Genomic DNA, 15,228 nt, shown 5'->3' with positions numbered 1-15,228 from the left:
TGGAGCCGAGAGGCCTCCCGGCACCGGGATCAGCGTGACAGGGGGCAGCGCCCAAACCCCCTGATCGCCCTGCGGCTCTGTGTGTGACAGAGGGCAGGGCCACAACCTCCCTATCCGCCCTGCTCTGTTCATGACAGGGGAAGGCGCCCCAACCCCCTGATCGCCCTGTGGCTCTGTGTGTGACAGGGTGCGGCGCCCCCCCACCCCCCTCACGAGCCCTGCTCTGTGTGTGACGGGGTAGAGCCATAACCTCCCCATCGGCCCTGCCCTGAGTGTGAGAGTGGCGGCGCCCCAACCCCCTGTTCGGCCCTGCTCTGTGGGTGATAGAGGGTGGCGCCCCAACCCCCCGCCACAGGCCCTGCTCTGTGTGTGATGGGGTAGAGCCATAACCTCCCCATCAGCCCTGCCCTGAGTGTGACAGTGGCGGCGCCCCAACCCCCTGATCCGCCCTGCCCTGAGTGTGACAGGGGGCGGTGCCCCAACTCCCCTATCGGCCCTACTCTGTGCATGACAGGGGGGAGCTCCCCAACCTCTTGATTGACCCTGCTCTGTGCGTGACAGGGTACGGAGCCCCAACCCCCCTGATGGGCCCTGCTCTGTGCGTGACAGGGGGTGGCGCCACAACCTCCTCATTGACCCTGCCTTGAGTGTGACAGGGCGGTGCCCCAACCGCCCAATCGACCCTACCCTGATCGTGACTGAGGGTGGCATTGCAACCTCCCTCCCAATCCACCCTGCTCTGTGCATGACAGGGGGCGGCGCCCCAACTCCCCAATCGGCCCTGCTCTGAGCCCAACCAGGGGCTGCACCTAGGGATTGGGCCTGCCCTCTGCCACCCGGGAGCAGGCCTAAGCCAGCAGGTCGTTATCTCCCGAGGGGTCCCAGACTGCGAGAGGGCACAGGCCGGGCTGAGGGACCCCCCCTTCCCCCCCGAGTGCACAAATTTTTGTGCACCGGGCCTCTAGTATAGTATATATGCATGTGTCTATGACATACATTTGTGTGAATTATGTGATATCTATTTGTATAATATATTTATGTATATATGTGTCCATTATATATTTATAATGCATGTGCATGTGACATGTATATTTATGCATATGTGTGTACTTGATATACATTTCTGTATATGTGTGTGCATGTGATATGTGTGTGTGTGTATGTACAGGACTACGTTACAGAGGCTAGCCAGGTCATGACGGGATAGGTACGCACTCCCTACAGGCACTAAGTATCTGATCCTTTTTTCTCAGATGGGTCGTTTGGCATCTTATGGAGACCTCCCAGCCTGCTTCCCTAAAAGGTGCACAACTGACAGGTAGGTCCAACTCAGAGGCCAAGGCGTCCACGACCCAGGCCCCGCCCACCACCGCGCCCCGCCCCTGGTCCCGCCCACGAGCTAGGCCACGCCCGCGATCTACGTGCCTGGGTCCAAACCAGGTCACAGCGGCGTCACGTTCCCACCCGCTGATGCGCCGTCCACGGCGGGCGCGCGCACGCTGGCGGGGCGTCGGAGGGCGCCGCGGCGTCAATGGCGGGCGCGCGCACGGCGGCAGCGACCGGCGGCCATCTTTCCTCCCGGCCGCTGCTCCGGGCGCGAGCGCGGGTCAGCTTCCCTGCGGCGCCCTCGGCCGGGGCCGGAGCAGCGGGAGGCGTGGATGAGGGGGAGTGAGGCGGAGCCCCCTCCGTGTCGCCGCCCCCCACGCGAGGACCGGCCCGGCGGGCAGAGCACAGGGTGGGCTCGAGGGTGCTCCCCGGCGCGGCCGTCCTCCCCGCCGGGACCTTCCCGGCGCTCCCCGCCGCCCGCCTGGCCGTCGCTTTCAGGCCCGGGCCGCTCCCCGATGGGCTAGGCTGTAAAGATGTTCAGCTTTGAAGGGGATTTTAAAACGAGGCCCAAAGTGTCCCTCGGAGGCGCGAGCAGGAAGGTAAGCGCGACCGGTGCCGCGGCGTCCGGGCCTCCGGGGGCGGGAACCGAGGGTCGGGTGCTGTGTCACCGCCCGCCGCCCCAGCAGGTGTGCGGGCCGCGGTCACCGCTCGCCAAGCTCCAGCCCGCGCAGGGAGGCGGGAGGCGGGAGGCGCAGCCTCCTCTGTCCGTAGCGAAGGACACAGTGTTTCTTCTCCGGAACCGGCCGCGCTACTGTGTCGCCCCGGCCTCCGGCAGCCCTCCCTCCCCCGGGGCAGCCTCACCCCCGGGCAGCCCTCCCCTCCGGGCAGCCCTTCCCCCCCGCCCCCCGCAGCCCTCCCTCCCCCGGGGCAGCCCTCCTCCGGCGCCGCGCGCGGGGGGCCTTCGCCGAGGGACTGCACCGGCCGTGTTGGTCGCGCCCATGGCTCGGGGCGAGCCTGTGGAGTTATGCTTTCCCAGCCCCCGGAAGCGTATTTCTGGAGAGAATCTAGGGCTTTTCTGCTACGGTTCTTATAATCGTTGAGAACCAGGGTGGACAGGAAGCCAGCACAGGCCCCGCGCCCGAGCCCGCGCCCTGCTCGTGTGGGCCGGGGACAGGTGCCCTGGCACACCCGCTCGGCCTGGCCCGGTGTTACCACCAGGCAACCCTCTGCTCCCAGGAGAGGAGTGGCAGGTCTCGCTTTTTAGCTGTGCACACAATTGCCATTTTCTGCTACTTTTGACGGAGGCGTGGAGCTGACGTCACTCAGGGTCACAACCTGCCCCTCCGTGTGGGCCTGAGGCGGGATGGGGAGAGGGCAGGTGTGGACAGAACTCGCAGCAAGGCTGGCGCCTTGTACACCCATATTAGTCAGTCACTGCAGCAGGCTGCCCTGGGGGAGGGTGCCAGCCCCCTGAGGAGGCAGCAGTGGCCCGCGGTGCAGGGGGAGGGTGCACTGGCTCCTGGAGGAATCCGAACGAGTAGGTTCAGCTTGAAGGATTTCACCTGTGAACACAGCGGCGTGGCCACCCCTCCTCCCAGCGTTCCCAGGCTTCCTCCTGCCCCCCCCCCCCCCCCCCCGCGTTTCCCCAGCGATAACTGTCTTCCCACCTCTGTTACCACAGATAAGTTTTCCCTGTTGAATGACCTGTGAATGGAGTCTCATACAGTTTGCCATTTTGTTGGCTCTGGCGTCTTTGGCACATTCCAAGTTCTGAGAGGTGGAATCACCCATCTGGTTTTATCCCGTTGTGTGACACAGTGGATCCACTCTTTTTTTTTTAATCCTCACTGGAGGATATTTTTTCCATTGCTTTTTAGAAAGTGGGAGGGAGCGGGGGGTGGTGAGGAGAGAGAAAGAGAAAAACCGATGTGAGAGAGACACATCAGTTGGTTGCCTCCGCATGAGTGCCTACCAGGGCAGGATCAAATCTGCAACCCAGGTACGTGCCCTTGACTCCACATCCAACCTGTGATACTTGCGTGCGCTGGCCGACACTCTAACCACTGAGCACACTGGCCAGGTGACCATTCTTCTTTACAGGCACTTGTGTGTGGGTCTTCTCTTCGGGGGGACGCACTGAGATGCCGGTTTCACCCTGAGCACACTCCACTTTCCCTTTCGGGCCACACCTGCCGGGTGAGGGTGTCAGTGCCTCCACCTCTTACTAACAGTACTGTCAGTCCCTTTAATTTTGGCAATTCTGGTGGGGATGTAGTTTCATTGTAGTTTTGATTTTGCTTCCTGATATTGAACACCTACCTACACATGCTTATTCTCCTTAATTCTCTTTAGCTGAATTACGGCCTAACCCTTACCTAAAAGACAAAAGCTATAATGGTCATCATGCCCTCTTACTAACAGTACTGCCAAAATTGCCAAAAGCTTTCTGTTAAATTAGTTGACATCGTCCCTTTTTTCTTGAGCTTAGTGGGAAACGTTTTGAATAAATACATACTTCTCCTCCCCCAATATAAATGAGCATTTTTAGTGGTTATTTCTGAGGGCTCTGTGTAGGATCTGAAACTGTAAGGAAACATTGTGCCCTCATTATTATTTTACTAGAGGCCCGGTGCACAAAATTCATGCATGGGCGGGGGCGGGAGGAGTCCCTCAGCCCGGCCTGACCCTCTCCAATCTGGGACTGCTGGCTCCTAACTGCTCGCCTGCCTGCCTGCCTGCCTGATCGCCTCTAACCCCTCTGCCTGCCTGCCTGATCACTCCTAACTGCTCCCCTGCTGGCCTGATCACCCCTAACCACCTCTGTCTTGCCCCACACCCATGACCCAGGATTCCCTCCTCCGGCTGGTCGCAGGCACTTGGGACCCAGGCTTCCCTCCCTCTGGCTGGCCGCAGGCACCCAGGACCCAGGCTGGCTTCGCCTGGGCCAGCTACAGCCTCAGGGGACCGTGGGCAGGTGGCTTTGTCTGGGCTGCAGCCGCAGGCGCCTGCGACCGCAGAGTGGGTGACTTGTCCCTCTCCCAGGCCGCAGGTGCAGGTGCTGGCACTCAGGACCACAGAGCGGGCACCTTGTCCCTCTCCTGGGCCACAGCCCCAGCCACTGGCGCCCGGGACTGAGGGGCATGCAGCTTGTCCCTCTCCCAAGCCGCAGCCTGGCTGGTCCCTTTTCCTCTCTCGTGAGCTCATTTGTGCCTGGCTGGTCCCCATTCCTCTCTCCCCAGTGTTGAGTGTCTGAGCCATTACACTGTGAGGGCATGATGACCATTTGCATATTAGCTCTTTATTATATAGGATTTTATCTTTTACTGACTTCAGAAAGGAAGCGAGAGGGAGAGAGAGGTAGAAACATCAATGATGAGAGAGAATCATCAATCAGGTGCCTCCTGCAGGCCCCCTCCTGAGGATCTAGCCTGCAACCTGGGCAGGTGCTGTTGATCGGAATCAAACCAGGGACCCTTCACTCCGCAGGCCGACGTTCTATCTACTGAGCCAAATCGGCTAGGGATGTGCCCTCATAATGTTGTTAGGAATATAAGCCTTAAACAGGTAAAGATGAAATTACGATAGAGAGTAGTTACAACATCTGGGTCTCCCTTGGGACTGGTCTAGGAAAGGATAGAGTTGGTTGGGGCTTAGTCTTTTTCTTTCTTTCTTTTTTTTTTTTTTTAATATAGAGGAAGGGAGAGGGAGAGAAGATAGAAACATTAATGATGCACACCCCACATGGGATCAAGCCCACAACCTGGGCAAATGCCCTGACTGGGAATCAATCATGTGACCTCCTGGTTCATAGCACTCAACCATTGAGCCATGCCTGCCGGGCAGGGGCTTAGCCTTGAAGGACGAGTGGGATTGGGGTAGGTCAGGGACAGGAAGGGGTATCCCAGCAGGTGGAAGGATGTGCATGGACTTAGTATTCACTGGGTTCCGTTGACTCTGGGGGTTTCAGGCTGTCGGGGCCTGGTGGAAGCAACAGTGCGAAGAATCCAGGGAGAAGAAGAGGGTCATATTTTTAGATTTAAAGGAAAGAAATGGATGTGGACACAGGAGAGTTTATAGATAGGAAAGAAAGTAAATTCCTTTCAACTTTCCAGATAGTTGAGGTGAACGTGGCAGTAGAATGAATACTTCTTTAATATTTTAAAAGAAATTAATAGACTTCGTTTTTTAGAGCTTTCTTAGGTGTACAGAAAATCAAACAGATGGAACAGAGTTCTTCATTCCCCCTTCCCTCCACCTACATTTCTCCTGTGATTAGCATCTTGAATGGCGTGGTTCATTTGTTACCGTTAGTGAGCCAATATTGATACATTAGGCTCCCTGTTTGTGCTGTACTTTCTGTGGGTTTTGATGAATGTATAGTGATGTGTGTCCAGTGCTACAGTATCAGACAGAGGAGCTCCTCGCCCTGAAAGTCCTCTGCCGTTTACCTGCACATCCTCCATCTTACCTCTACTCCCACTGTAATTAACTCAAAAGAAAGGGTTTTACTTAAATATTCTTTGAATTGTGTAGAACTTTTAGTGTCATGTCAGTGCTTGAGAGTGGGAAATACTAACTTGAAGCAGATGTAAACTGATCATTTGTTTACATTGTTAAGTGGAGGAAATTGCTAATGACAACCCAAATAGATGAAACAGTGGAAACCTCATAGCTGTTTTATTTTAAATCAAGATATCAATAAACATGCTACAGTTCTTTTTTTATAAATGGTTAGCAGTTAATTTGAGCATTTGATTTTATGGAAATTGTCATGTTATATAAATTTACTTTGATATATACTCATTTTTTACCATAATTTTTTTTATTCTGATGGTTAATGAAATCTAGTCTTCCTATCTAATTTAAACTACATATGACTGACTTTTCTAAAAACTTCTTTTTGTTACCTCTAAGTTTATTTGCATGAAGAAAGCATTTTTTCCCCATATAAGAATATCTCTGTTAATGAAGTTTGATCATATTTAATTTTCAGAGGAGGTAAGATAATGGGTCTAAAGCTCAACTATCAAATAGAGACGTATGCTGTCATTTACTGTTATTTACATATTGATGAATAAATAGGTTTAGAGCCACAGCTGTGGAGGTGAGAGATTAGCATGGGAAGTGATGAGGGTGCTCTGAGAACAATAGGCTTAGTCAGCCAAAACACTTTCTGAAAGTGGTCTCTAACCGTTCCTAGGAACCCTTAACTTTTCTAGGCCTGTAGAACTTAAAAGGTAAAAGATGTTTTCAAATATAAGTGTAATAATTTGAAACAAAAAAACTTAACAAAATCTAAATGTGCTTGTTGCTGACACCTATTGTTCTTTTCCTCCGAGCCACTCATTTATGAACTTACTAGTAGCCCAGTGTACGAATTCATACACCTTGAAAGGAACTGTGGGCCATGAGGCTGTGGTGGCAGCCTCTGCACCCCCGCTTGGCCCCTTCCGTCTCGGCCCTTGGTCCTGTTTGCTGGCAGCCCCACCCCTGCCACTCCCACGCGCTGACGGCATCAGCCCCGCTCGCACCTGCTGATGGTGCGGAGTAATTGGGACCAGCACCAGCAGCGGGTGCGAGTGAGGCTGTCACTGGCAGTGGGTGCGAGAGGTGGCTGCTGCCCCGATCGCCCCTCAGGAGCAGGGGGAGGTGAGAAGCCCTCAGGGGCAATCGGGGCTGGCAGCTGCCGCTTGCACCCACTGACAGTGCCGAGCGATCAGGGCCGGCGCTGGGTGCCAGCAGTGGGTGCGAGCAGGGCCGGCGCTGGCAGCGGGTGCGAGCACCCTGTGAGACTGGTGCACGGAAGCAAAGAATTTTTAGTAATCACCAGAGGCTTGCCCCGGTGACAGCGAATGGTGCTCTGCCTTGGTCTGGCTCCCCCATCACCTGCTTCACCATCCCGCCACAGTCAAGGCCCGCTATGTTCCGCACTCTGTGGCCTATTGCCGACGCCTGCCATGTCCCTTGCATGCCCCCTGGTGGTCACTGCACGTCATAGTGACCAGTTGTTCAATTGCTCCGCTGTTCAGTCTATTTTCATATTAGGTTTTTATATAGAGAGAACATAAATTCTTGGTTATATTGAGATTTTTTTAAAGTTATGTTTTCATATATCTTCATTAGTTTTATATTCTAAAAAGTGAGAAAGTTGCCGAAACCGGTTTGGCTCGGTGGATAGAGCGTCAGCCTGCGGACTGAAAGGTCCCAGGTGCGATTCTGGTCAAGGGCATGTACCTGGGTTGCGGGCACATCCCCAGTGGGAGATGTGCAGGAGGCAGCTGATCGATGTTTCTCTCTCATCGATGTTTCTGACTCTCTATCCCTCTCCCTTCCTCTCTGTAAAAAAATCAATAAAATATATTTTTAAAAAAAGTGAGAAAGAATTACATGTACATGGGTAATAATTCAAGCAGTAGAAAATACAGATTCAAGTACAATAATAAAAGTTGCCCTGCCTTTCGCTCCTACTAGGATCCCCTAACCCAGTCCTCTTTAGTCGGACTGTTACCAGATTCACTGTCCTCACAGAGCTGTTTTCTGCACATAGACTCACTAAGGGTGTGCACTCCTCTGGTTTAAACACATGATGGAGCATGTTCTTGCCTTCCCCAGGAGATAGTTCCAGGTCCGTACACATCTGCGCTGCATTCTCGTAAGGAGCTGCGTGACACTCCATGTAAAGAATGAATGTCTCAGCTTATTTAGTTGTCATGTCTTTGATGGCCATTTAGATGGTTTCAGTGTTTTGCTAATTTAAACAGCATTGCAGTGGATATCCTTGTCATGTGTCTATCATATGTGAGTTTGGATTTCTAAAAGTGCAGGTCAGTGGCTGTGTACATTTTGAATTTTTGTAGATATTTCCAGATCGCCCGTTAAGGGTTATGTCAGTGCATGGACGTAGCTGCTGTCCTCTGTCTGCACCTCACAGCCTGTCCTGAGGTGTCGCTTGCTGATTACATAGGTGAAAAAGCCAATTTCACTGTGTTATGGCATTTTTTCCAAAAATGAGTAAAATTAATTTCCTATGTTTAAATGATATTTTTGTTTATTTCCTATGTACTATTTATAACTTTTGCTAATTTTCCTATTTGATTATTAATCTTTTAAAATTATTATTGATTATTATTATTATAATTATAATTATTATTATTGAGCTTTTACAAATGTTCATTTTGCAGTGTTACAAATATTTATTACCACTTTGTCGCTTTTTTAAACCTTGGTTATGATATTTTTCTGTGCAGAAAGTTTTAATTTTATGTGGTCAAATTCATCATTCTTAAGTGACTTAGGAGCTTAAATAACTTAATGACAACAGTAACATAGACTTAATATGTGATATCTTTCTTAGAAAGTCTTCTTCCTCTTTGAGATTTATTTTATTCCCACATTATCTTCCCATGGTGCTGTGTCTGCATATAAATCTTAGGTTCATTAGGAAGCCATTTTGATGTGAAGACTAGGTATACGACGTCATTTGTTTAGGCTACTCAGTTGCCCAACACTATTGAGTAATACACTTTTCTCTATAGATTTCTATTTTTTTTAAAATACATTTTATTGATTTTTTACAGAGAGGAAGGGATAGGGATAGAGAGTTAGAAACATCGAGAGAAAGAAACATCAAACAGCTGCCTCCTGCACACTCCCCACTGGCTACATGCCCACAACCAAGGTACATGCCCCCGACTGGCATCTATCCACTGAGCCAAACCAGTTAGGGCTAGATTTCTATTTCTTACCTCCATTTCTGTTTGCTCCTCCCTGGAGATCTCTGACATCGACTTGTTTACTCATGCTTTGACCTCGTTAGCGTAGGTCATTGTCTGTCCCAAAGTATTGTGTGTGATGATTTAGTGGTATATGAAGGAACATCTTTAAAATTTAGTAGTATTTATTTCAGTGTCAGTAGAAACCTAATTAGGATATCAAACCTGTGATTTCCCTGAGATGCGTGTTGATGGTGAGGTGAACTGGGGAGCTTTGTGGTGAGCCAGGTGCAGGCATCATCAGCTTCCGTGGTTGCGTCTGTGTGTACAGGCACAGCATGGGCTCTGTGTAGCCCTGGTCTGTATCGCTAGCGTGGATCCCTATATGCTGGCTCTCCTGTGTGTTGTTGTAGGTTTGGTGGTTCATTTTTATTAGCAGCATGGCAAATTTTCACTTTCAGAAGGTGACAACTATTTGCTAGTGTGCGCCACGTGTAGGTATTCGTAATTTTGACTTAGGATCATGACTCTGCCTTTATTTTTTCTGAGTCTGACATGGATTAGGGGTTAATGAAAAACAGTATCATTTTGAAAGCCTAAAGGTGAACGTTGCCTTATAAAGTAAGGTACTAAGGGAGTTATGATTATTTATTTATTTTATATTTTTACTGATTTCAAAGAGAAAGGGAGAGGGAGAGAGAGATAGAAACATTAGTGATGAGACAGAATCATTGATGGCTGCCTCCTGGACACCCCCTCTGGGAATCCAGCCTGCAATCCCAGCATGTGCCCTGACCGGGAATTGAACTGAGACCTCCTGATTCATAGGTCGATGCTCAACCACTGAGCCACACCATCGGGCATAATTTTATCTTTAATAAGATGAAGTTTATTTAGCAAGTTCGGAGGCAAAACAAGGACCGTTGGAGCTTAGGAGGGAGAAAGGTAAAGGTAAAGCACCTCTGGGAAAGGGAAGGTGTGGGCATGCTCCTGGGAGGGAGAGAGTCAAGGATAGATGGTTGCCATTTGTCTTCATAAAATAAGGATGAAGTAATGACCCACTAGAATGGGCTTTTAGTCTTGTAAACTTGCTGACTGCATAGAAAACAAAAACAAAAACAAATGTAATGAAGATTTTGAAATCTGAGAGAGTGAAGCTATCTCATTATGAGCAAAATTCCAGTGAGAAACCATCACTCAAGCTTTATATTGAAACGAAAAGGCAAACTGTTAAACTTTTGGGAACAACAGGAAAGTCTTCTAAACAGCCTGAAAGCAAGTCCCCATATGACAGGGGAATTACAATTGGAAAGTCAGTTTATCTGTGGTATTGTATCTGACTGCAGTCTGGAGCTGCCAGGTGGCCAAACGCATAAAAGTTGTGATGACAAGTGATAGCCAAGAGCATATCGGTAAGGTTCTTTTGGTAATTAAGTGCCTTGTCTACGTATAGCTAGGCCAGGTATTTGGGGCAGCTGGTTGTCCACCAGGGAAGACGGGGTTGCTGTTGCTCACTGCAAACTGAGTCGTCTCCGATACGTTTAACTGCAATAACCCTTTGTTGTTTGACAAACATGAGGGCTTGAATAGACAAGCCCTCGAGGACATGTTCTGTCTATCTCATAAACTAGAGGAAATTTTTTTAAAATATGTTGGTGACTTTGTGACAAACAGTAACATAGACACACGTGTGATGTCAGTGATTCCATCAGAAATGACCTTCGTATCCAAAGGCAGTCCTGTAAATCTCACAAATGAGAGGCTAGTTAAGAGTAGTACCACCCTGGCTGGTTTGGCTCAGTGGATAGAGTGTTGGCCTGCGGACTGGAGCGTTCCGGGTTCAATTCCGGTCAAAGGCACATGCTTGGATTGCGGGCTCGATCCCCAGTGGGGGGCATGTAGGAGGCAGCTGATCAATGATTCTCACTCATCATGGATGTTTCTATTTCTCTCTCTCTCCCTCTCCCTTTCTCTCTGAAATCAATAATATATCCTATATAATAAAAGTGTGATATGCAAATTGATTGAACAATGGAACGACCAGTTGGCGGGGGGCAGGGCTGGCGCCGGCAAGCAGGCAGTGCCAGGCCAGCCAAGGCGAGTGCCAGCAGGCAGAGGATGGGGACATCCCCTGAGGGCTCCCGGACTGTGAGAGGGCACAGTCCTCCCCACTCTCCCCCCTAGTGTACAAATTTTTGTGCACCGGGCCTCTAGCATATATATAAAAAGAGTAGTACCTATGAGTGTCAGTGCATCGCCCTGTTCAAGGCAGTGGCCTTCATCCTCCAGCTTTGTGAAGATATGGGCAGGTCCCCTATGCTGGAAACAGGAAGGTCTCCCCTTGACCTGGAACCATGGGATACACACCGTCATGTGGGGGAAAGAATTGTGAAAAGCTTGAACAAAGTATTTTGCATCCCACATTTATAAAGTTAAGAGTAAGCTCCATGAGTATGGTGAATGGATAGAAACAAGCCCCACCTCCTTTAAAAAAAATCACCGAGAACATTACTGGATAGAAGGCCACTTTCAAAAGGTCAGACCCTTGATGCCTTCTTGAAACAAAAGTTTGTTAAACCAAAATCACACTTAGTGTTTTGGTTATAGATTCATTTTAAGAATCCAGCTGTGTCAGAGAAGGGTGTTAAATACCAGGTGCTTGAGCTAATGATAAACATGGAAGTTAGCATTATCTGTTTTTAATATAAAATTTTTTTTTAATGCCAGTGCGTTTCTCTTGAATTTTACATAGCTCCTCATAGTTCTTTGCTTTAAAAAACTTAGTTTCCAGATGGGGCTTTTCAGAAATAAATATATGATGTTTTGTTCTAATCAGTGTTTATTTTTTAATCTAGTTAATTTAAAATGTAACTGCACTTTTGTCTTCATTGTGTTTATTTTCAGGAGTATGTACTTTATACTTTGTCAGTGTTACAGGCTTTATATTTAGTGTAGTGAGCGATGCAAGGTTCCTCTTGAGAGGACTATAATTAAGTTGAAAAGGAGTCTTTTGTCAAGATAAAAGTTTTGTATCCTTTGCCTCTGTCCAATGGTGGTGCCTGATGGCCTTGTACCTTACTCCTGGTGAGATTCGCCTGGTTGTGCGGTTGGTGTCTTCTGGGTTCCCACTGTCTTTCTCTTGGTGGTTACTAAGTGTCCTGAGGAAGATACTCAGAGATCAGGAAGCTCTGGTTTTTGCTCAGGCTTTGGCCTGCTAGCTTTAGCACAGGGCGGTAGGCTGTATGCCTCTTTCCTCTACATTCATTAACTGAATAAATTCTGAGGAAGAGGTTTTTCTTCTCTCCTATATGTATTTGATTGTTTATGTAACTGGAGTCATGATATATATTTTACTCTATGATTAACATTCAGAGCTATCACTAATTGTGAGAGAATATCGGAAAAACCCAAATCAAGGACAGAGTCCAGGATGTGAAAGACAGAGATGGAGTTTCACATTGGTGGGAATTAAGAAGAAAGAGTAAGTCCAGTGAGGATCTGGATGGGATCCTAGAACAGGTAAAAATCATCAGTGGGAAATTGGTGAATTTCTAACAAAGTCTGTAGTGTAGTTAGTAATACTGTACCTGTGTTAATTTCTTATTTTTTCTAATTTTACTCCAGTTATGGAGGGGGAATGGGAAAAAGATAGAAGGGATAAGAGAACTCTTGTGATCATTCTGCAATTTTTTTTGGTCTAAAATTAAAAATAAAAGTTTCAGAAGTCAGTGGTACAGATAGTATAGGTGTGGTAGACCTTGTGGAGATGGCAAAGGGCCACCTGTGAGACCCTGGTGGAGGAGGAGGAGGAGGACGGAGGTCTCCAGGCCCAGGAGTACCCTTCCTGCTCTCTTCCCTCCCTCTCCAGGGGCATTAAGATAAATGGTCCTCCCTGACCTTCCATCCTCTGTGCTCTCATTGCTGCATAAAGTGTAGTGCACGTGACTTTTGTTCCCACCAGTGTGTCCCACTCCCACTGGTTTCTGCTATAACTGACTCTAGGCTTATGTTATAGATCACTGGGCTTCAAACTCAAAATTCCTGAGAAAGTCTAGTGTTGGATTAGATTTCAATTAAGCTTTTTGATACTTAGTACCTATTTTGATTTGAAAATATTGCAATGGTATGGTTTCTCCTTCTATTAGACTGTTTTGTTTTACTTAGGGAAATGTTCATTCTCTCACTGTGAAAATATTTATTGAGCACCTACATGTACCAGACATTGAAGCAGATGACAGGGACGTGGTAATGCAAATCGCATGAGCTCTGAACTTTTAGATTAGTGATGACTAAGCTCATCTGTGTGTGAAAGTAAATTTAGTGACTTTGGCCAGCATGTACCTTTTTTTAAGGTAAAGTGTTGGTTTATTAAATTTCAGATATTAAGTATGTTTTTTGTAATTATAACAGAGTATACTATTTCAGGAAATCCGAGGTTTTTAGTTATGATCAAATGATGAAAACACATTAAATTTGGACAAATAGAAATAGAAGGAAAATAAATCCTATATAATAAAAGCATAATATGCTAAGTGTCTGACTGATTGGTCATCTGTTCAGTCAACTGCTCGACCAGTTGCTGTGATGCGCACTGACCACGGGGGGGGGGGGGGGGGGGGGCAAACACTCCGACTGGTAGGTTAGCTTGCTGCTGTGGTCCAGTGCATCAGGACTAGGCGAGAGGGCGGGACATGCCCTGGAGCCCTCCCACAGTCCCTCCCTGACTGGCCGGCTCCTATTGGCCCGATCGCAGACCAGGCCAAGGGTCCCCACCTGTGCATGACTTCGTGCACTGGGGCTCTAGTTGTTGATATAAACATACCAACCAGTTCTGTTCATAAATAAAGATAATGACCAGAAATGTGACACTTTTTATCTGTAAGCTTTCCATAGTTCTGAACATAACTTTGTACTTTATACTCTAGATTTCCCATTCCCCTCCTTTTTCTTTTAAAAAATTTTTTTTATTGATTTCAGAGAGGAAGGGTGGTGAGAGATAGAAACATCTGGAGAGATAATCATTGATCGGCTGCCTTCTGCATGCCCCCACTTGGGATTGAGCCCACAACCCCAGGAATCGAATGAGCCCTGATCTCCTGTTTCATGGGTCTACTACACACAACCACTGAGCCACACCGGCTGGGCTCAATGTATAATTTTAAATTAGTGATTACTTGTTTTCCAACAGTCTTTTAATAGGGTATATATTTTTGTTAAAAAGTTTAAGTGTACTAATTTTTCTAAGAATTCATTTATAACATCTTTGACCTTTGACTTTATTTTGTATTAAATTTACAAAAATAAAATGTCTATGCTCTATAGTCTGGAATAGTTCTGGGGAGGGGAGGTTTTTTTAAAAAAACACATTTTTTATTGATTTCAGAGAGGAAGGGAGAGGGGGAGAGAGATAGAAATATCAGTAATGAGCCTTAGCTGATTTGGCTCAGTGGATAGAGCATCAGCATGCAGACTCAAGGGTCCCGGGTTTGATTATGGTCAAGGGCACATGCCTGGGTTGCAGGCTCAATCCCCGGGGCGGGGGGGGGGGGGGGGGGCGTGTAGGAAGCTGCCAATCAGTGATTTCTCTCTCATCATTGATGTTTCTATCTATTTCTTCTCCCTTCCTCTCTGAAATAAATAAAAATATATTTTAAAAAAATAAGAAATATCAGTGATGAGAGAGAATCATTGATCAGCTACCTCCTGCGTGCTCCCTTCTGGGAATTGACCTCACAACCAGGCATGTGCCCTGACCAGAAATCGAACCATGACCTCCTGGTTCATATATTTTAATTATGATGTGTCTGGGCATGGGCCTGTTTTGGTTCTTCTTGCTTGGGGTTCTCTCTGCCTCCTGAATTTATATGACTTTTTCCTTTACCAGGTTAGGGAAGTTTTCTGCCATTATTTCTTCAAAGACTTTCTCTATCCCTTTCTGCCTCTTCTGGCACACCTGCTATTCTAATGTTGTTACGTTCATGTTGTCCCACAGCTCCCTTAAGCTGTAGTCCTATTTTTTAATTGTTTTTTCTTTTTGATTCTCTGATTGAGTGATTTTTTTTTGGCAAGAAAAATGATTTTAAACATGATAATGTTACATGCAATAAACATCAATATTTCAAGAATAAAAGGACTCAAGTATAATAATATTACCAAAACTGTACTAACATAGAATGATATCACAAAAGTT

The 15,228-nt window shown here is 47.7% G+C and overlaps 1 protein-coding gene across 13 annotated transcripts in view; it reads left to right on the top strand.

Annotated features, from left to right (window-relative positions):
- The first annotated feature begins 1,543 nt into the window (after nt 1–1,543).
- Nucleotides 1,544–15,228, top strand: part of UBE3C (ubiquitin protein ligase E3C) — a 112,803-nt gene continuing 99,118 nt past the window's right edge. For 9 of the 13 annotated variants that reach the window (XM_036356250.1, XM_036356253.1, XM_036356246.1 and 6 more), the window contains exon 1: nt 1,545–1,925. In XM_036356250.1, the coding sequence (XP_036212143.1) occupies nt 1,860–1,925 (66 nt within the window). In that variant the 5' untranslated portion in view covers nt 1,545–1,859. Of the gene's footprint in view, nt 1,926–12,410; nt 12,558–15,228 lie in introns of those variants that run through there. The other 4 variants (XM_036356247.1, XM_036356257.1, XM_036356256.1 and 1 more) reach the window with 3 other exon arrangements.

Source organism: Myotis myotis, unplaced genomic scaffold (genome assembly GCF_014108235.1).
Source record: "Myotis myotis isolate mMyoMyo1 unplaced genomic scaffold, mMyoMyo1.p scaffold_m19_p_25, whole genome shotgun sequence".
Classification (NCBI taxonomy): domain Eukaryota; kingdom Metazoa; phylum Chordata; class Mammalia; order Chiroptera; family Vespertilionidae; genus Myotis; species Myotis myotis.
This window is presented reverse-complemented; position numbering and strand designations above follow the sequence as displayed.